The sequence below is a fragment of the Amphiprion ocellaris genome, chromosome 20 (genome assembly GCF_022539595.1).
Source record: "Amphiprion ocellaris isolate individual 3 ecotype Okinawa chromosome 20, ASM2253959v1, whole genome shotgun sequence".
Taxonomy (NCBI): domain Eukaryota; kingdom Metazoa; phylum Chordata; class Actinopteri; family Pomacentridae; genus Amphiprion; species Amphiprion ocellaris.
In genome coordinates, this window is record NC_072785.1 from 3,287,961 (window position 1) to 3,308,568 (window position 20,608).

A 20,608-nucleotide genomic window follows, 5' to 3' on the forward strand; every position below is an offset into this window, starting at 1 on the left:
GATCCCGAGAAACTTTCTCGGGATTCTTCCTGGTTTTTTTTCCCTCCATGTCCCTTCCGGGGCTCCGTAAAAGAGAGAGTGTGTGTCTGAGCGACATTCTTAGTTTCTTCTCTACAGAACCAGGACTGCGCACAAACACCACATTTTCTCAGAACAGACTGAGGAGATATTCACTGAATTTGACAAAAAGTGTGTTGGATTGGAATTATTGCCAAAACAAACACTCTTACACACATGTGAATTTAAAAAAAAAGTTTATTAAATAATTTCCACCAAAAGGATAAAACAAGACATGGCAAATTCATAGTGCAACTTTTGCAAGACAAAAGATTGTTCAACACAAAACAGGGAAGAGCAGGGAGGAGAGAGTGTTTAATGTACTCTTCATACATATTCAGACCAAATTACTGTTTGACTTAAGTTCTGGGTGGTTTGTCCAATGTGTAAGTGCCACATTCTCTCTTTTTATTTTATTATTCAGCTTTCATGATCTGTGACTTGACAAATGGCATATGGACACTCTGGAAACAAGTGGTTTCATCATATAATCTCAAAGGTTTTCATACTAGCTGGATCCAAAATAGGCTTTTCCATCCAAAAAAATCTGAAACTGAAAATGTTAAATTGTCTCTTATGTATCCTTAATGTGTGTCTGAGTGTGTAAGAGAGAGTTCTTTATTGAAAATGCAGCTCGGGCATCACTCCCTTCCGGTTTTCTTCTCTGTGCCGTTAGAAGCGTTTGACTTGTTTTCAGATCCGTCCTCACAGCTCTGCTCTCCCGTCTCACTCCTGCCCCCCGGTGACGACTGGTGGTACAGCATGTGAAGCCGCTCTGCACTCATGTCTGCATCTTCTGCTCCCTCGCAGCACTTTATCCAGGACTGAGGAATGGCCTCGATGCCGTAGTGGGCCCCGGCGATGGCCCCTGCCATGCAGGCTATGGTGTCTGTGTCCCCTCCCAGAGCCAGGCTGTAAGCTATTGTCCTCTCCAGGCCACCGTAGTTCTCTGGAAGACATTCCCGAGGCTGCAGGCAGTGGAGGACGCAGAAGATGGCAGTGGGGACTGAGTGGAGTGCTGCAATGCCATTACCTGGGGGAAAAGGCCGGAAATGTTGATGGATAAATATAAGAATGGAGGAAAAGGAAATGGAGTGGAATCTGACTGATTAAAATATGGGTTGGTCACAAAGCAATATATATATATATATATATATATATATATATATATATATATATATATATATATATATATATATATATATATGTATACACACACACACACTACCCGGCCAAAAAATAAATAAAAATTTCACACTAATATTTCGTTGGTGGACCACCTTAGCTTTGATCATGGCATGTATTCGCTGTGGCATCATTTTGATAAGCTTCTGCAATGTCACAGCATTTATTTATGTCCAGAGATGCATTCATTTTCTACCAAGATCTTATATTGATGATGTGAGAGTCAGACCGCTGCACAAAGTCTTCTCCAGCACATCCCAAAGATTCTCAGTGGGGCTGAGGTCTGGACTCTGTGGAGGACAATCCATCTCCTGCTCCCTGATCCACTCATTCTCAATGTGAGCCCCATGAATCCTGGCATCGTCATCTTGGAACATGTCCATGCCATCAGGGAAGAAAAACTCCATGGATGGAAAGACCTGGTCATTCAGTATCTTCAGGTATCAGCTGACCTCATTCTTTAGGAACATAACGTTGTTGAACCTGACCAACCCCAGATCATAACTCTAACCCCCACAGGCTGGTAGGCACTAGTCATGATGAGGGCATCACTTCATCCGCCTCTCTTCTTACCCCGATGCACCCAACTGCTGGTTTATCTTCAACTCCACTGGACACTATACCTACCTTCAAGCATGGAGGTGGCAGTATCATTATACTATCAATTTAACTGACTCAAGTCTGAGACAGAAAGACGACAAATGTAGTGGAACTGCACTAATCCTGGTGCAGTTCCACTACATTTGCCATCTTTCTGACTTGGTTCTTCAGGTTCTTGATGGGTTTAAGTCAGGACTCTGGGGAGACCAGTCTAGAACCTTCATTCCAGCCTGATGGAACCATTTCTTTATCACGTCTGATGTGTGTTTGGGCTCACTGTCTTGTTGAAACATCCAACTGTGTCCAAGATCAACCTTCTGCTGATGGTTTTAGGTTTTCCTGTAGAATGTGGAGGTAATCCTCTTTCTTCTTTTTTCCATTTACTTGGTGGAAAGCTCTAGTTCCACAGAGCATGATACTGCCACCACCATGCTTGGTGGTACATTTGATGTTCTTGGGGTTAAAAAAAAAAGTCTAAGACCTGCCTAAGACAGTCTGAAACCAGTCCTCAAAAAGTCTTAAACCGGGACCAAAATCAAACCTAAACTACTAATAAAAATGTCCAAGACATTGTAAAACCAGTCCTAAACCAGTCCTTAAAAGGTCTAAAACCAGGACCAAAATCAAATCTAAACCAGTTCAAAAAATTGTTCAGAACCAGTCAGATTACAGTCTGAAACCAGTCCAAAAAAAAGTCAAAAAGCAGCACAAAGTTGGGACCAAAATCAAATCTAAACTACTGCCCCCATCACTCTGGATCAGGGAAAATCTGGACTCATCAGACCACATGACCTTCTTCCATTGCTCCAGAGTCCAATCTTTATGTTCCATAACAAACTGAAGCCATTTTTTCTGATTAGCCTCACTGATGAGTGGTTTTCTTAGAGCTACAGCTGTTTAGTCCCAATCCCTTGAGTTCCCTTCATATTGTGGAAATGGTCTTAATTTCACTATTAGACATAGCTGTGAGTTCTACTGTTGATTTCCTATGATCATCTAAGAATTTGTTCCGACTACATTTGTTCCTCTAAGATGATGGTTCTCCACTATCTTTCAGGTTTTAATAATGTGTTGGACAGTTCTTAACCTGATTTTAGTAGTTTCATCTCCTTAGTTATTTTCTTTGCTTGATGCAGGCCAATAATTTGACCCTTCTGAGACAGATTAACATCCTTTTCATGACCAAAGGATATGTCTTCCAACATGGTTGTTTAAGAAATGAGAAGCTCCTCACTCCATCAGCTAGAGTTAAATAAGTTGTTGCAGCTGAAACGTATTGATCACTGCAGTAATTATCCAATGGAAGGCTCTTACCTATTTATTTAGTTAAATCCAGGTGGAGACTTTTTTTTTTATCTGCGTTGAGACTAAGACACAGAAGACTGTTTTAGCACCTGTTATTTGCTGTTCCCAAATAAAATATGAAAGCTAAAAATCTAAATTTTCATCGCTTTGCACTTAATAGTCAATATTATTTACAGCTGGCATTTCTTCTGCTATGGCCATTAAATGTATTTACAGTAGCAGCTGGCATCGTCAGTGTAAGTTGCTCTTCCTGCAGTGGATATAGGAGTGGAACAGGGTTAATCATGGAGTTCCTCAGGGTTCTGTCTTAGGACCAATACTGTTCACATTATACATGCTTCCCTTAGGCAATATTATTAGGAAGCACTGTATTAATTTCCACTGTTACACTGACGACACTCAATTGTATTTATCTATGAAGCCAAATGAAACTAATCAGCTCGCCAGACTGCAAGACTGTCTTAAGGACATAAAGACCTGGATGACTTATAATTTCTTACTACTAAATTCAGACAAGACTGAAGTCATTGGATTTAGCCCCAAACATCTTAGAAAATTGCTTTCAAAGCATATAGTTACTCTGGATGGCATTACATTGGCCTCCAGTACTACTGTGAGGAACCTCGGCATTATCTTTGACCAGGACATGTCCTTTAACTCACACATAAAACAAATCTGTAGGACTTCCTTTTTCCACCTGAGAAATATTGTAAAAATCAGGAACATCCTGTCTCAGAGTGATGCAGAAAAACTAGTCCATGCATTTGTTACTTCTAGGCTTGACTACTGTAATTCCTTATTATCAAGTTGTCCCAAAAGCTCTCTGAAACATCTACAGCTGATCCAAAATGCAGCAGCCAGAATACTGACAGGAGTTAGCAAGAGAGATCATATTTCTCCTATACTGGTTTCTCTTCATTGGCTTCCTGTTAAATCTAGAATAGAATTCAAAAGCACCCCTGCACAGAAGACCACACCTCCTCCCAGTGACCAGGTGCTGTCACTGTCCCCAGAGAGCCCTCAGCAGGATCAACGCAGGCAAAGCTCCGGGTCCTGACAACATTCCTGGTCGTGTATTGAGAGACTGTGCTGGGGAACTCACGGATGTCTTCACAGACATTTTTAACATCTCTCTGAGACAAGCTGTTGTCTCCACGTGCCTCAAAACAGCCACCATCATCCCGGTACCGAAGAAGTCATCCCCCTCCTCCTTCAATGACTACCGCCCGGTTGCACTCACCCCCATCCTGATGAAGTGCTTTGAACGGCTAGTCATGCACCACATCAAATCCCTCCTCCCACCTACCCTGGACCCCTACCAGTTTGCATATCGGACCAACTGCTCATCCGATGATGCAATCTCCACTGCACTCCACTGAGCCCTCACACACCTGGAAAACAAGGACTCTTATGTTAGAATGCTGTTCATAGACTTCAGTTCAGCATTTAACACCATCATCCCCCAGCAGCTCATCCACAAACTAGACCAGCTTGGGCTCAACACCTCACTGTGCAACTGGCTACTGGACTTCCTGACAGAGAGACCACAGGCAGTACAGGTCGGCAGCAAGACATCGAGCACCATCATCCTGAACACGGGGGCCCCCCAAGGATGTGTGCTGAGCCCCCTACTCTTCACCCAGCTGACCCATGACTGCACCCCAGCTCACAGCTCCAATCTTTTTATAAAGTTTGCGGATGACACAACTGTGGTGGGTCTCATCAGTAACAGCGATGAGACACAATACAGGAGTGAGGTGAGCAACCTGGCCAGGTGGTGCAGCACCAACAACCGCTCTCTGAATGTGGAGAAGACAGAGGAGATCGTTGTTGACTTCAGGAGAGGACACACCCAGCATGCTCCTCTCAACATCAACGGCGGCTGTGGAGAGGGTGAGCAGCACCAAGTTCCTGGGTGTGTACGTCTCAGAAAATCTCTCCTGGACCAGAAACACAACATCACTGGTCAGGAAGGCACAAAAGTCTCTACTTCCTGCGTAAGCTGAGAAGAGCCAGTGCCCCGCCCCCCATCATGTCCACCTTCTATAGAGGCACCATGGAGAGCATCCTGTCCAGCAGCATCACAGCGTGGTACGACTCCTGCACCTCCTCCTGCTGCAGGACCCTCCAGCGTGTCGTGAAAGAATCAGAAAGGATTGTCGGTGTCTCACTCCAGGACATCTACAGCACCCACCTCACTCCCAAAGCACTAAGCATTGCAGGAGACCCCACACACCCGTCCCACAACCTCTTCAGCCTGCTGCCATCAGGGAGGAGACTGAAGAGTCTGAGGACCAGGACCAGCCGACTGAGCAACAGCTTCATCCACCAGGCTGTCAGGAAGCTGAACTCTCTCCCCTCTCTCCCCTCTCTACCACCCCCTTCCCCCACATACACAAACTCTGGTCAATAACCTCTGATCTGCACTAAAATAGCACATTCAACCGTCAAGCATATTTGCACTTCTTGGACTGTTACTTATTTGCACTGTCCTGAGTATTCTGCACTAAATCCGTCACTTTATCTCATGGTCATGTTTACATTTCACTCAGTTCTGCTTTTCTTAGTTCTTAGTTGTTGTCGGCTCTAATTTTGCTTCCTTTGTTCTTTTTTGCCCTTTAATATCTTATTTTCTAAGTCTTTATTTAAGGTCTACTGTTGCACGAAGAGAGAGTAACGAAATTTCGATTCTTGGTATGTCACGTACATATTGAAGAATTGACAATAAAGCTGACTTTGACTTTGAAAATCCTTCTTCTGACATATAAAGCTCTTAACCACCAATGTCCATCATATCTTAAAGACCTGATAGTACCATATTATCCTAGCAGAACTCTTCGCTCTCAGACTGCAGGCTTACTTGTTGTTCCTGGAATCTCTAAAAGTAGAATGGGAGGCAGAGCCTTCAGTTATCAGGCGCCTCTCCTGTGGAACCAGCTCCCAGTTTGGGTTCTGGAGGTGGACACCCTCTCTATTTTTAAAACCAGGCTTAAAACCTTCCTTCTTGACAAATCTTATAGTTAGGGCTGACTGGGGGACCCTGACGGGGTGAGCTGGTGTTTTCATTTGCACAACTGACTTCCCCTCTTGACGTCCTTTAGTTTGCCCCTAGTTATGCTGCTATAGGCCTAGGCTGCTGGGGAACCTCTCTGGATGCACTGAGCCCTTCTCTAACTACCTATGTATTTACTATATATACCATTATTGCATTACACTCACTCTGTTTCTCCCTGTGTCCTTTCTCTGAGTGTCCCTGATCCCAGAGCTGGATGCTTCAGATCTGTGGTTGTTCTCCCACCTCCAGCGGCCCGTTTCCACCGATCTACTCTGCATTGCCCTCACTATACTTGATTTGCTCATCTACATATTTTTGAATTTACCACCAGCTATATATGTAGTATATTTAATGTCAGAGCCGTACACCATAGCAGTAAACTATAATCAGTTTCCATGTTAGTTATACTTTGCATGTATCATCTGTCTTATCATGCATGTGTCAAACTGTGTGTTTTATGGTCCTTCTGTCCCCCCCCTCACCTCTCTATCTCTAACCCTCTACCTCCATCCCTCTATCTCTACCTTTCTACCTCTTCTGTCCCTCTCAACCCGCCTGGCCAGCAGCAGATCGGTCCCCCCACATTAGAGCAGGGTTCTGCTCGAGGTTTTTTCCCTGTTAAAAGGGTGTTTTCCTTGCCACTGTCGCCTTTTGGCTTGCTCTGGGGTTCAGGCATATGGGTTCTGTAAAGTGTCTCGAGACAATTTGACTGTAATTGGCGCTATATAAATAAAATTGAATTGAACTGAATATAAATGGTGTGCACGTGCACAATGGACTAACCAGAAAGTGAACATGCACATTCTGAACAAAATTCTTGACACACGAGCCAAACATGAGCATGTTGTACATAGTTTGTGTACATGCACACATCGTGTAATGTCTAGAGAAGAAGTGGCAGTCACTATCAGCCTGAAGATTAAACATCTATCCATCTGTACAAGCAGGACATCAATGCAGCTACTTTTTATTTCTAAAGAATGCAACATAAACAGGTATGTGAACTGTTTGCTTTCTTTTCCCATGATCAAACCGCATGTTGTTTCCAACGTAACTCTGGAAATGATGTTATTACGATGTTCTTAGTGGGACAGAAAAGAAAGGATGAATGGACGATGAAGAGTCACACAAACCTCAAAGAAAGAACAGATACTGACCCAGCTCAGAGATGACTTCCTCTATGCTGACCTTGCTTCTGTCCATCAGGTCTCTAATTCTGTGAAGACGCTCACAAAACGGCTTCTCTGCTTCTTTTAGGCTGCAAACAAACATCATGTTGCCAACGACTCCCAAGTTTTCATCATATTTCTGATCTCCTTAAACGAACACCATTAGATTAAATCTGAGTTGAAGTAGCTGGAAATGAAGCTTAATTCATCTCCTACTCACATTCTGGCATCATTGCGGGCTGCTTCATTGCCCTCCACTTCCTCCATCTCTGTGATTAGCCTGCTGATGAACTGCTGAGGTAAATCTAGCGCCCCCTGCAGGGAGAGGTGCACAGCTAACGCCTGTAGCACCGCCCCGTTATATCCCAGAGAGCAGGAGTGCGTCAGCATGGCACCTAAACGTGCAAACTACAGAGGAAAAGATGAAGATTTCATTAAATATGAAGCTAAACATTGTTGTTTATACCAAAATTATTACATAAACAGAGTTAGTTTGAACAGGTTTATGCAAAAGTGATCAATTTGTAACAAATACATCATCTGGGCATCATCAGTGTTGTGTTAAGATGTTTGTTCGGTTGTTATCAAAACTTCACATTGTGGAAAAAAAAAAGTTTGGTCACTCAAAAAATTATTCACATTGATTGCAGAAAGTACATTTTCAAGTTATAGGTGAAATAAATACAGCTCTTAAAGCAGAACAACAATAAGAGACTGACGTACTATTATTATTACTGATGAGATGAAAGAAAACTCAGTATGCATGTCATCAAGGATGCGTTTTGTACTCAGTTTAAACCCACTGCTCACCCTTTTTACATCAGCCTGGTCAGGAAAAGCCAGGGCGAAGGGGGCTGCTCTCATGGCCCCCCCATTCCCAAAGGAGCCTCGTCCATTAAACTGGTCCCTGGCCGGCTGATAGACGTCATTTAGCTGAGGGGACGAGAGCTTCTTCAACACCTGGATCACTCCAGAACCATAACCACGACCTGGAGATGCACTGTACTCCTTAGCAAACCTGGAGGAGTGAGACAACAGGGATCTCAAGTTACTTTGCAAGGCTTTGGAACAATGTTTAGAGCTTAATACAAGGAGTGGGCATTACAGATTAATTACTATGAGGATACACTGCCCACAATAGCACTGATGATACTTCATACATATAAGGCTGTCATCTACAACACATCACGATATCAAAGAGCAGGAATGTGGTGTCAGTGTGTTTGTGTATTATCATTATAAATTATGTGTCAGTTCAGGTAATTGGCTCTCTGACTTCCCTCCCCCACTGAAGCATAGTTCTGCTCTCTTTAACCTCATTCATCTGATAACACATCATGAGTAATCACAAACACTATAACATCACAAACAGGGAGTGATCAATGGAGCGACTGGTCAAACTGCAAATGAAACAGACCAAAGACATTTCTTAGAATGGCCATGCATTGTTTCCAAGCAGTGTGTACTATGGCTCAAGTTGCTTCATTTTAAATCAGTATCACAGTTTGAAACTACGCATGGAGCAAATCTGACCGGCTGCAAATTAAGATATATATTATGTGTTCAAAATCCAAAACACAGCGAATATTGAATTGAAGCTTCACTTTTCAATAAATCACAAAGCAATTAAATATTTTACCCAAATGTGTACTAAGACAATAGTGTGCTCAATTCCTCCTTCTTTTTTTTTTAACCCTCATGAACTCGGACACTAGAACACTACAGTGTTGATGAGATAGGGACTGTGTGCAAGTTTCTACCTGCGAGCCATGTCCTGCTCATCAAAGCTGGCCCGAGTGAGTAGAGACTGAACCACACAACGTGCCATTGCTGTGTCGTCACTGTATTCAAGGATACCTAACACAAACACACACAATACATATATATATATATATATTAACTCAAAAATATTATATCCCACATATGAGCCTTAATATTTCAACACTGCCTAAAAATAGCTAATACAAACATAGTCATACTGAGGGAACATTGATAATCCAGTATGGTCTTTTTCCATCAGCCATGTAACAACATTTACTTACTTGGGTCAATATATAATTGCAGGACTTTTTGACCCACTTATTTTTACAATGACTACTATGTGCAGCTTCAGACGTTCTGGTTTTGGTTCTCTAGCTTCCCACCATTTATATGATTTACAGTAAATAACAGTGGACTACAGATATTCAGAATAAACACATGATTACAGTTTGACATCAGATATGTCAGTGATGGTATGCCAGCAGAACATTCTCCACCATACAAGCAGCTCTGTACAGGTAAAGAACACAGTAACACTGAAATCTCATCCCTTCACTCACCGTTCCCTTTGGTTTCGTCGTCCAGGCTGCTCAGGTGCTGCAGGACACTCTCCATGGGAACCTCCTCCGCTCCTTCAAACTCTCCGCCGACACAGTCTCCCAGCACCGCGGCCACCAGCGCTCCCCTGAACCGGGACAAAGACGCCGGGCCCCCCGCTGCCACCGCTCTCACTGCCGTCACTGCCATTCATCCGCTGGAGAACAGACCTCCCGTAGGCCGAGAAAAGGCGTCCACGGAGCAGACTGTCAGACAGTTAGTGGGTGGATACGACGCAAATGACAACAATAACAACAAATGTCGACTTGGCTCTCCTCTGAACTGCTTCCTGAAAAGGGTTTGACGGCTGTTTGACCCCGGTGAGAGGTTCGGGTCGTCTTACATAGAAGTACAGCTAAACAGAGAGGGCGGCGCGTAGACTGCATATAGAGATGCGCTTAGGTCTGTTCTGGTGTTTGTATTTCTATACCAGAAACTGAGCTGGATATCGAAACGCATAAACTATAGGCGCATAAACTTTTAAAAACATCGCACTGTTAAAGTTGTATATAAGCGGAATTCTCTATCCCAGTTAAGCTGCTTTACTGCAAAACTCAGTTTCGTTCGTGAAAGAATCAGACAGATAAAAATCAAAACAACAACAGAAAACAAAGTCGCTGGATCACTGGGCAATGTGAAGTGGGAAATTATTTTAAAAACAACACAAAATGATGTATGTGAAATGCACAGTTTTGCATAAAAAGAGAAATACACACGAATTTAGCGCAAAATAATCGCGAGAGTTTTAACTATTATCGAACACTGACACGTTTCCTCAGAATTGCTCTCAAAAATAATTAAATTCAATTAATTTGCGCGCGCACACTCAGAGTTACGGTAACGGCGTATATGTGTTTGGCTCGCCCCCTGCTGGACAGGAGAGCTGACCCTGAAACGATGGGATGTGATTTTAAAGGTGGCACCATTTAACCGAATATCTGATGTAGAATAGTAAAACTGAGGACGTATAAGCCACTGTCTTTTCTCTCTTTCTTTGCTTTTATTCTAAATTGTGCCAATTTGCCAAAAGAATTCACAGAAGCACAGGCTCCATGTATGCATGATGCTGATTATCACATTATTAACCTTCTGGTTCACCCAAAAATAAATCAACTTCAGTAGCTGCAGGGCCTTCTCTGATAGAACATGTTTGTACCTTATAAAAATTACTTGAATAATCAGATCATATCAGGATCAAACGAAAGTTATTAGATCTATAATTCATACACAAAGTGACTTGGCAGGTATTTTACATGTTTACAGTGCTTAACCCTGTAAAACCCACTGAAGCAAAAACATATCCGCTTATTTATTACGGTATTATATTTATATATATATATATATATATATATATATATATAAAAGAGTGAACAACAAAAAACCTACATTTTTAATTTTTTAAATTAGTTTAGTTTAATTTTTTTCTACATTTGGGTTTATATATTTTTTCAGTTTTATTTTTTGGCTAATTGTTTTTCTATATTTGGGTTTCTCTCTCTCTCTCTCTCTCTCTCTCTCTCTCTCTCTCTCTCTCTCTCTATATATATATATATATATATATATATATATATATATATATATATATATATATATATATATATTATTATTATTATTATTACTATTATTTTTATTTATGTCCATCTTTTGCAATATTTAGGTATATATATATATATATATATATATATATATATATATATATATATATATATATATATATATATATATATATATATAAAATATTTATTTTTGCGTTGTTTCATTTATTTATTTATTTTTGCTCAGTTTATTTTCTATATTTGGGTCTTACAGGGTTAAAATAACACACTATGTTCTGTATATAAAAACTCCTTGGATGGTCACAGTCTGTAATAATGGTTCAGTTGTGTTACAATAACTAGGTTTTTGCTTAGTTGTGTGATTTAAATTGTGCGAGGTGTCAGATGAAATGTGTCAAACTGTAGGAGAGGAAAATGGAGGTTGTGGGTTTGGTTAGCTGAGCGTGTGCGCGCATCAAACAAATACATGTTTGTTTTCAATGATAAATGCAGTGTTTCATTCTGAACCGGAATTACCGTAATGGTCCCGATACAACAGCACGGTACATTTTTATGGAAATGGTGTGATGTCCACATTTGAGGACAAGAAAATAAGCGTCACTATATAATGATAATAATGATTTTTGCCCGTGAAAAAACTTAACTTAAAAACTTAACTGCATCATTTACAGGATCTACAGTGTCAGGAGTAAAAGAATGGGCGCTCTATTCAAACATTACGGTAACGTTAACCCGTAGCTTCACCGTCAAAGTATTGGGCTTCTTTGTCGTTGTCTCTGTATTTACATAAAAGATACAACAAAACCCCAACAGTAGAGGGTGGCCTTGCGTTTACAGTTTCTAAAAAGTGAACTTACCCGTGTTTGCTGCAGCATCCTTGTCGCTAGCTGCTTCATGACCCCTAACCCTCTGAGGAGGAGGAGGAGGAGGAGGTGGGCGTTTGGAAGCGCGGCGTCTGCAGCATAATTAAAACATGGCGGACTCGGAGGAATTTAGACTAAAACGATTAAAGGTAAGAAATACACACCGCGCCTATAATATTAGTAGCGATACCACCCACCCTAGATTGATTAGTGCGTCCAGCTAGCTAGTGTGTCGTCCTGTCCCTGTGGGCTAGCTTCTGGTCGAGATGTGCACATTGAAGCTAACGTTAGCCTGCTAGCTCCCAGCTCTGTAGCTCTCTGCTGCGATTCCGTAAAGATGCATGCCGCTACGCTGAGCTCAGTTTAACCGCCTGGCAGTTTGATAACCAGCAAACAAACGTGTTGAATACGGTGTGTGGCAGGTGTTTTTGTGACTCTGAAGTCAGCGTAGTAATCCAATCAGTGCAACTTTGTGTTGCTGGTTTCACAAAGGAGGGCTGCTGTGAACAAAAAACGAGAAGTTATGATTTGACTTAAGTGTTTGTTTTTTACTTGAAAACTGTAGCAATTATTATGCAGCCTTAGTGGGTAGATTGCTGTGTCTGTATGTGTATAAACACATGCCAGGACGTGATGATGTGTGGCTGCATTTTAAACTGAGGTTGGTGGGACGTCCTCCCTGTGCTACTGATTGGACAACATGAGGCCTGGAGCCATTAAACACCATCAGGACAAGCCTCTGAAAACACCCAGACTGGTGGAATAACACTGTTAAGCTATCAGCAAACTTTAGAGTATCCTTTATTAGTCCCACAAGGGGAAATTTGCAAAGTGACAGTAAGAAAAATCAAGAGAACATCTCTATAAATCAAAGACATAAGATATATACACAATATAAATCTCTGTCTGCTTTGATCCTTCCTGTAAAGTGGACTAATGTTGTCTGACCAGTCCAGTTTATCGTTAAGGTGAACACCCAGGTACTTGTATGAGTCCCCTCTCTCCATGTCCGTGCCCTGGATGTTCACCAGTGTTGGGGGAGTGTGACTGTAGAAGTCCACCACCAGCTCTTTGGTCTTCCCTGAGTTGATCTGGAGGCAGTTCTGCTGGTACCAGTAGACAAAGTCATGTGTCAGTCCTCTGTACTTACAATCATCGTCAACTGAGATGAGATGAGACATGATGTTAATAAGGCTATTTCCCCTAAAGTTACATAAAGCACATTTACCACACCTCATCAGCAACATAACTGCCACTGTAAATAAAGCTACTGTCATCACACTGTAAAGAAGAAAGTATTTGGGCAACCTCTGACTGTCACCTTTAGTGGAACGATAACGTGATGAACTAGACCTAGACTAGACATCCCCTATACGCAAAGGCACCTTTAAAAACGGCAAAGACATGTGAAGAGGCTTAGAGAAAAGAGCAAACGTGCACGCAAAAGAAAGCCGTCCTGCTCATCAGATTGGCAAACAAGTCAACCTTCCATCTTCCACAGTTGGATATGAAAACTGCTGAGAACCGAGGGCCCACAGGCAGTCCAGCAAAGACCAGGAGCACACTCAACCCCGTAATTGTGAGTAAATTCAAGTAATAACAGGCAAGAAACAGCAGCAAGAATAACATTTAGTGATTGAGATGAATTTCCTGATACAACTCGGTTCAAGGCAAGGGTCAGCAGATGTTCAGAATTTTTCCATTTATTGGTATGATTTTGTCAAACTGATTCCAGAGAAACTGAATTATCAACATTGTTAAATGAGTAGGGTAGTCATTCAATGTAAAATCAACCAAATCTGTAAAAAAAAAAAAAAAAACAAGAACTTTAGTATATTTAATGAAGCCATGCAAAGTTTTATTGTCATACTCATATTAATTTTTTGAGTTGCAGGCCCTTGCATTGCATAGTGGTGGGTCAAATAAGGGACTTTGTGATTCATGTTACTTTTTCAAGCATATTTGATCCTTACAAACTTTGTCTGTAAAGGAGACAGCCACACTAAATTTTCAGGGCTGGAAAAACATTTAAGCCATTAAAACTGCAACCAAATCATTTTACACAAAAGCCAAATATCTTCCCAATTTTGAGCATCAGTATCAGGTGATATGTCATATTTTCAATCACCAACTGCACCATTTTAGAGTCATAGAAACAAGCACTGGTTGTGTTGCCTATTTTTTGGTAGTGCACCAGAGAAAAGAAACTTAAACTTTCAAAATAATTTTCATGAGAATGTGATGCTTTGCAGACACAGAAGTCACTTTGGTTATATCATTTGAAGATTTAACACCCAGCAAACGTTGTGGCAGAACATTATGAATCTTGATCCTGCCACAAGACAAGCTATGTCAGAAATCCAAAACTTTTAAAGATTTGTGAAATTTCAAACAATCAAAAGTTGTTTTTTTCTTCATGTTGGGACAGATTTGTCAGTGAATGAAAGTGCACTGACATGTTTTCCTGCATCTTAGGACATTTTATTTGGACAAATACCATTTTTGTTTACACGAGAGCAGTTGTAATCCCTTTTCCAACCAGTAGAAAGTAGTCTGAACAGCTTGGATATTTCAGAAGCTGTGGATATAAACAATTGGACTAGAAAAGACAGTCAAGTCAGAACATTTGCTCTCGTTGTTTGTCAAGGGTGTCCTTACCCGATGCCTCTGTTGATGCACTTGACTTTTCTGTGTCAAGTGAAGAGCTGAGGACACTCCACTGAACACTAGTGTTACAGCAAATGGATGTTCCTCTAAAGTTTAGTAAAATGAGTAAAATGGACGTGACATCTTACGCTAAAAAAAGCAGAAACTAGCAGCAATTTATGTAGAGAACCCACTGATCCTGAGATCGTCTGTTGTCTAGGCCCTTCTGTGTACTCAAAATGAAGGATTAAGACAACGTCTTCAGGACCCGAAGTTAAAGTGTTCGGTACGTTCTAGACCGGGGGTGTCAAACATCAGCCCGTGGGCCAAAACCGTCCCTCCAAAGGCTCCAATCCGGCCCTCAAAGTGTAAAAATTTCAGAGAAGACATTAACTGCAATTTGTAAATTTGTAAAACTATAAATTTAAAATAATTTCTAGACCATGACAAGTTGTTTTGATCGTAAAATAAAATATTAGGTTGTTCTTTTGTCATTTTGTGTCTCATTTTTGTAATATTTTGTCTTGTTTTTGTTGTTTTTTGTCATTTTGATCATATAATAAAATACTACATCGTTCAGTTCCAGATAACTGTGACTAAATGTTGTGTTCCTTTGTAGACACTCTGTGATCTGGAAGTTGTAATGTGTAAATAATAAACTGAGGCATCATGTTGCTGAAATTGAATTTATTTTGCTTAAGAAATTTCAGGATGTTCATAATGTTTTGTAAAAAGATAATTCCTTACATATGAACATTTTCAGAATGTACTTTTTTTGTCACTAAAACAAAGGAAAAATTGGGAGTTGTGGTTATTTATAGGTTATTATGCTGTGATTTTGCTGGTCACTTGAGGTGAAATTGGGCTAAAATGCAGATTGACACCCCTGGTCTAGACAGAAGCAAATGCAGGTTTTAACACAAGTGCCATCAAGTTGGTCTTTTAAAAAAACTGCAGAAGTTCTAGATGTTAAAAATGAAGATATCCATCTAGACCTCATGCAGCCAGAAGGTCCTGAACGATCAGTTTCCTGTCCCATAGAAACGACAGTTGCTGGATATCAAGCTTACACATCATCACTGACAAAACAACAACTGAACACTATAAGAGGAGAATTTAAACTGTCAAACAAGCACTAAAATCTCCAAACTTGTTTGATCAGTGTGATTTGTCCAAACTGCTCTAACATGAACACCAATGTTGTTTCTCCATTTCACAGACATAAACTACTTACAGACTGGTGCAGATTTGCTGCAGAAACTATGATATATCCCACGATACTGATGCTAAAGCTGGTAATAGAGGAAACCATTCTGAACAAAAAAGCGATTTTGGCTTTAGATTGTAACACCTGGAGTGAGTGTAAAATTGTTTTGGTTCCAGTTTGGAACAGAGCCCTGACCTTAAACCCACCCTCACCCACCTGTGGGGCACCCTGGAGGTAAAAAAAAATGTCATGTTGTTGATGCTGACTAAAACATGGAGGAAACTTTTACCACAACAGTTACAGTAACTGGTTGATTTCATGCCCACATGTTGTCAAGCTGAAGGATAAACTAAATACTAAAACATTGTAATTTAGATTCATATTGAAGCCACTATTAGGTGTCCAAATACGTTCCTTGTCTTTATTTAGAACACAATGCATCTGTTCTTTAATCATTTTAAACCTTACAAAGTTATTTTTGTGGGATATTTTGCTTGATTGCTAAAATCTACATAAACAAAGTGGGAAATACAACATACTACATAAATATCTCTACCAAAAGACAGATGGCTTCAACTTCATTTTGGTTTTACATCTGGGACAACCTCTCAGGGCTTGTTGCTCATTTACTTTGTGTTTAAACTGTGAAGTGAAACTTTCCCAAAACTTTTTTGTGACTGATTGCTGTTGATTATAAAGTCAAGTTGAAGGATTTTGAGATCAGTGGTGATCTGACAGGTGATCCGGTTATACCTGATATATCTAAAACTGCACTTTTACACATATTTCTCAGAGGTTACTGTAGTTTGTTCTGAACATGAGGAAAGAATAGCAAGTGTATGTTTTGTATATTGTGTACAACTTGCGTTTATGTTTACATTAAGGGTGAAAGTTTAAATGTGAGGAACATTTTATCTCAGGAAACTGATGTGAGTCTGCCCCTTGTGACCCATTTTTACAGCATGAGGAGCACATGTCCAGAGTGTTTGATGAAGTGATGGGTCTGGGGGAATTTGCTGACTCCTCCTTGGGCTCTGCCACCTCTTCCAAGAGCGGCGGTCATGACGACCCAAAGGAAGTGGACGAAACTTCAGGACAAGGAGAAGAACAGCAGCCGGCTGAAGAAGAGGACAGCAACAGCAGCAGACTGGAAGAAAAGATGGATGAAGGGGTGGGAGACTCTTCCTTTCCTCGCATCGCTTCCTCTTCCTCTGAAAAGCCCTCCTCGTTCAACATGGGAACCAACGAAGTAGGAGGGGGAGGAAGTGGAGGTGCAGCATTCGATGATGCACTGGACGGCCTTCCTTCCTACGGGCAAGAAGAAGAAGAGGAAGACTGGCACTTCGCCCTGCCAATGGGCACTTTGGAGGATGTGGATGTGAGCAAGGCCAACAGAAAACTAAGCCAACCGGGACAGGAGAACAGCGTAGTCCGAGGCGATTCTTTTGCTCCTGAGCCCAGAGAGGAGGAGGAGGAGGAGGAGCAAGAGAGGGCGGGGAGCCGAGCATCTGCCAACACATCCCACTCCTCACAAGACCACACACCGGACAACAGCAGAGGTAAAGATAGTTCAGTTTTAGAGGACAAGATTGATACCATATTGCAAGTATCAGTCCACCTTATGGCATCAAATTATCTTCATGGGACCTTGACACCCCAAAACAGCAGATTTTATTTGCTAGGACCATTTCCAGTTTTACAAAATTTGTGCGAAGCTTCAAGCTTTTTTATTTTGCTTGACACTTACTCATGAGAAAGTATTACTATTCAGTGCAGATACAGGAAATTTAAAGATGTTAAATTATTCCTACATCATGGAATATTTATTTATAAATCAGCTACTTTTTCATACTTTTTATTAGCTTTAATTTTACATTCAGCAATTTAGTTTCCTTGGTGGGATTCATACTGTGATGTCTGTTCACCTGTGTCTAAAAAATCCACTTTGAAATAGTCTCCTTTCTCAGCAGTCAGCCTCTCCCAATGTGCTGTACAGTGAAGTGCAACCCCATATGTACATTCACAATGTTAAAAAATGAGAGCATGCTCCTGGTGTTACTGACCTGATGCACCTTCTCTGGTGTTTGAAACTGCAGCTCTTTCTTTGCAGTAACTAGTGTTTGACCTCTGGATCAGAGCTGTAAATCCTCCTCAGTTACCAGCGATGATGTTCCATATGAAAGCTGATGCATCCTTAGCCGTTGACTGACAGAATTAGTTGTTTGAGGTCCATGCTGGAATCACAACCCACCAGTGGTAGCAAAAACCTGTGTAATGTCTTGGTTACATGTTGACTGAAAGTGTGATATCTGCTTAGCTTCTTTTTCAGTTACAGCTTATAGTGCCTTGGTTTGATGCATGTAAGACGATGTCATCCTGTTCTGTGTCTGGAATAATATTTTTCTTGGTTGATTGGACCAATTTTTGACATCAACTAGTAGCATTAGAAAACAGTAAAGGAAGTTTGGGCTCAATTCTGCCTGGAGCAGGTTTGGACGGACCTTTGCAAAAAGTTTTGCAACACAAAGAAGTATTCAAACGAGCACTGTCATTATTAATTATATTGGTCAGCAGTTTGATGTGATACTAGACATTTTCCACTAATGGATGTCTCAGTGAGATCATCGAGTCCTGCTCTATTGAGAAAATACTCAAAGAAGAAACCAGGTGACACCAATGAAACAGTTGATCTGTCAAGTTTGTCTGAGCTGGGAATAGACAAGGAGCTATTGAAGTGAAGAAGTAGATGTTCTGAATTTACAGGTGATGCCACAGTTTGTTCACATCAGTAGAAGTACTTTATGGTGAAATACAGCTTTCTACTGAAAAAAAATGTTCTGATCCCTTCAATGTGCATCTCAGCAGAGTCACTCACTCAGAGCTAAAAATACAGAGAAAGCAAAGAAACTTACAACATGCACAGGAAAGTCTGTAAGCCTGGCCAGAAGTGGTGTCTCCCGTGTTCACTGTTGGAACTGACACTGATGAAGATTCACAGACGACTGAAGAAGACGAGTACACACAGAAGATACCATCATCTGCAGCCCAACCTGTGTCATCAGTATATGTTGTTGACAGCATGAATGAAAACCCTGAAGCCCAGCGCTGTTCCAGACACACACATGAAGCCAGCAATGGGACGTGTTTTGAATTACAGCAAGCTGTTGCCTAAGAAATTGTTGTTCATGTTTGCAGTGTTTTTGGGAATGTTCCACGTCATTTTACGATGAAATAGCCCAATGTGTTTCAACTGGGATTTAGCCCAGACTTGCTTTAACTGTTTCCTGCAGCTGCTAGTTGATGATATCAGAAATTTGAGCTAATGAAGTAAGACAAATATTTTGTCCAAAAGCACCAAACAGAATAATCTTATCTAGGATACAACAAAGCAAGCCATTGCAAGATATCAGTTATAAATTTCCTGATACAAATTTAAAAACAGGTTGAAAAGGCATCACACACAGAGACAGAAGTGAACTTTAGCTGTTTATATTTCTTATAAACAGCTAAAGTTGTATTCCAGAGGATTAATTTCATTTTTGAAGTAACAGTGCTCTCAGTCAATCCAAAATGTTAATAAACTTAAAACCTGAAAATTTAACCAAAAAAAGCGAGTTTTTGGCTTTCTCAGGAGAATATCTGTGTGCACAATTATTATCCAACTATTAGTGTGCAGAATTCTCATGCAACTCAGTGAAAAACAAAAAAATTCCCATCTCACTTTTTTCATTTTCATTTTAAAGTAAAAAGAGCAAATACACTCAAACTTTACAAATAAACACTTCTGACATTTCAACAAATATTCAGTGACCAATATAGCCATCCTTCTTTTCAGTAACTGTCAGGAGCCTTCCATCCATGAAGTCTGTTAGTTTCTTGATCTGCTGATGATCTGCTTTTCCTGCAGCAGCATCCACAGCCTCCCAAATGCTGTTCAGAGAGGTGTGTTGTCTTCCCTCACTGTAAGTCTTACGTTTAACAAGGGCCAAAAGTTCTCCATAGTGTATAGATAGGTGAGGATGTCATTGTTCTGTCATCTTTAAAGTCTTTGCCACACAGTGAAGGACTTGGATGCATGTGATGGAGCTTCGTCCTGCATAAAAATCATAGCCTTCTTGAATGATGTAGACTTTTTCCTGAACCACTGCTTGAAGAAAGTATCTTCTAAAAACTGACAGCAGGTTTGGGAGTTGATTTTTAAGTCCATCTTTAACCCGAAAAGCTCCAACTAGCTCATCCTTAATAATAGCATCCCAAACCAGTACCCCACCTGTGGAGCTCCATCAGTCATCCATCCATCCATCTGCTCCGTCAAGAGCCACTCTCATTTTATCCGTCCATAAAACCTTTGAGAAATCTGTCTTCAGAAATCTCTTGGCCCAGAGTTGACATTTCAGTTTGACTTCTGGACACTGCAGGCAGGTTGCAGTTCTGGAATATGGCAGCACTGGAGGTTAATGAGTTCCTGGTAGCTTCACGTTTAATTCTTCTCAAGTCTTTCGCAGTTAATTTGCTTTTTTTTCTCCACGTTTCTTGGGGCCTTGTTGACTATTTGCAACAAAACATTTGATTGTTAGGTGATCACGCCTCAGTAGATTTTAGCTACG

General features: G+C 40.9%; 2 protein-coding genes across 6 annotated transcripts in view; one reads left to right on the top strand and one right to left on the bottom strand.

Moving 5' to 3' along the window:
* Positions 1 to 237: 237 nt before the first annotated feature.
* On the bottom strand, positions 238 to 10,049 carry adprs (ADP-ribosylserine hydrolase). Its single transcript, XM_035941375.2, has 6 exons — positions 9,693 to 10,049; positions 9,132 to 9,228; positions 8,182 to 8,389; positions 7,592 to 7,779; positions 7,360 to 7,460; positions 238 to 1,090 (listed from the first exon to the last, which is right to left on the bottom strand). Exons 1-6 carry the CDS (start codon positions 9,877 to 9,879, stop codon positions 699 to 701), a joined length of 1,173 nt encoding a protein of 390 aa, XP_035797268.1. The 5' UTR covers positions 9,880 to 10,049; the 3' UTR covers positions 238 to 698.
* A 2,051-nt stretch (positions 10,050 to 12,100) lies between these two features.
* The window catches only part of si:ch211-266o15.1 (zinc finger MYM-type protein 4), a 38,527-nt gene continuing 30,019 nt past the window's right edge, over positions 12,101 to 20,608 (top strand). For 2 of the 5 annotated variants that reach the window (XM_023294983.3, XM_035941376.2), the window contains exons 1-3: positions 12,101 to 12,297; positions 13,650 to 13,727; positions 16,963 to 17,560. In XM_023294983.3, the coding sequence (XP_023150751.2) occupies positions 12,259 to 12,297; positions 13,650 to 13,727; positions 16,963 to 17,560 (715 nt within the window). In that variant the 5' untranslated portion in view covers positions 12,101 to 12,258. Of the gene's footprint in view, positions 12,298 to 13,649; positions 13,728 to 16,962; positions 17,561 to 19,836; positions 19,944 to 20,608 lie in introns of those variants that run through there. The other 3 variants (XM_023294984.3, XM_023294985.3, XM_035941377.2) reach the window with 3 other exon arrangements.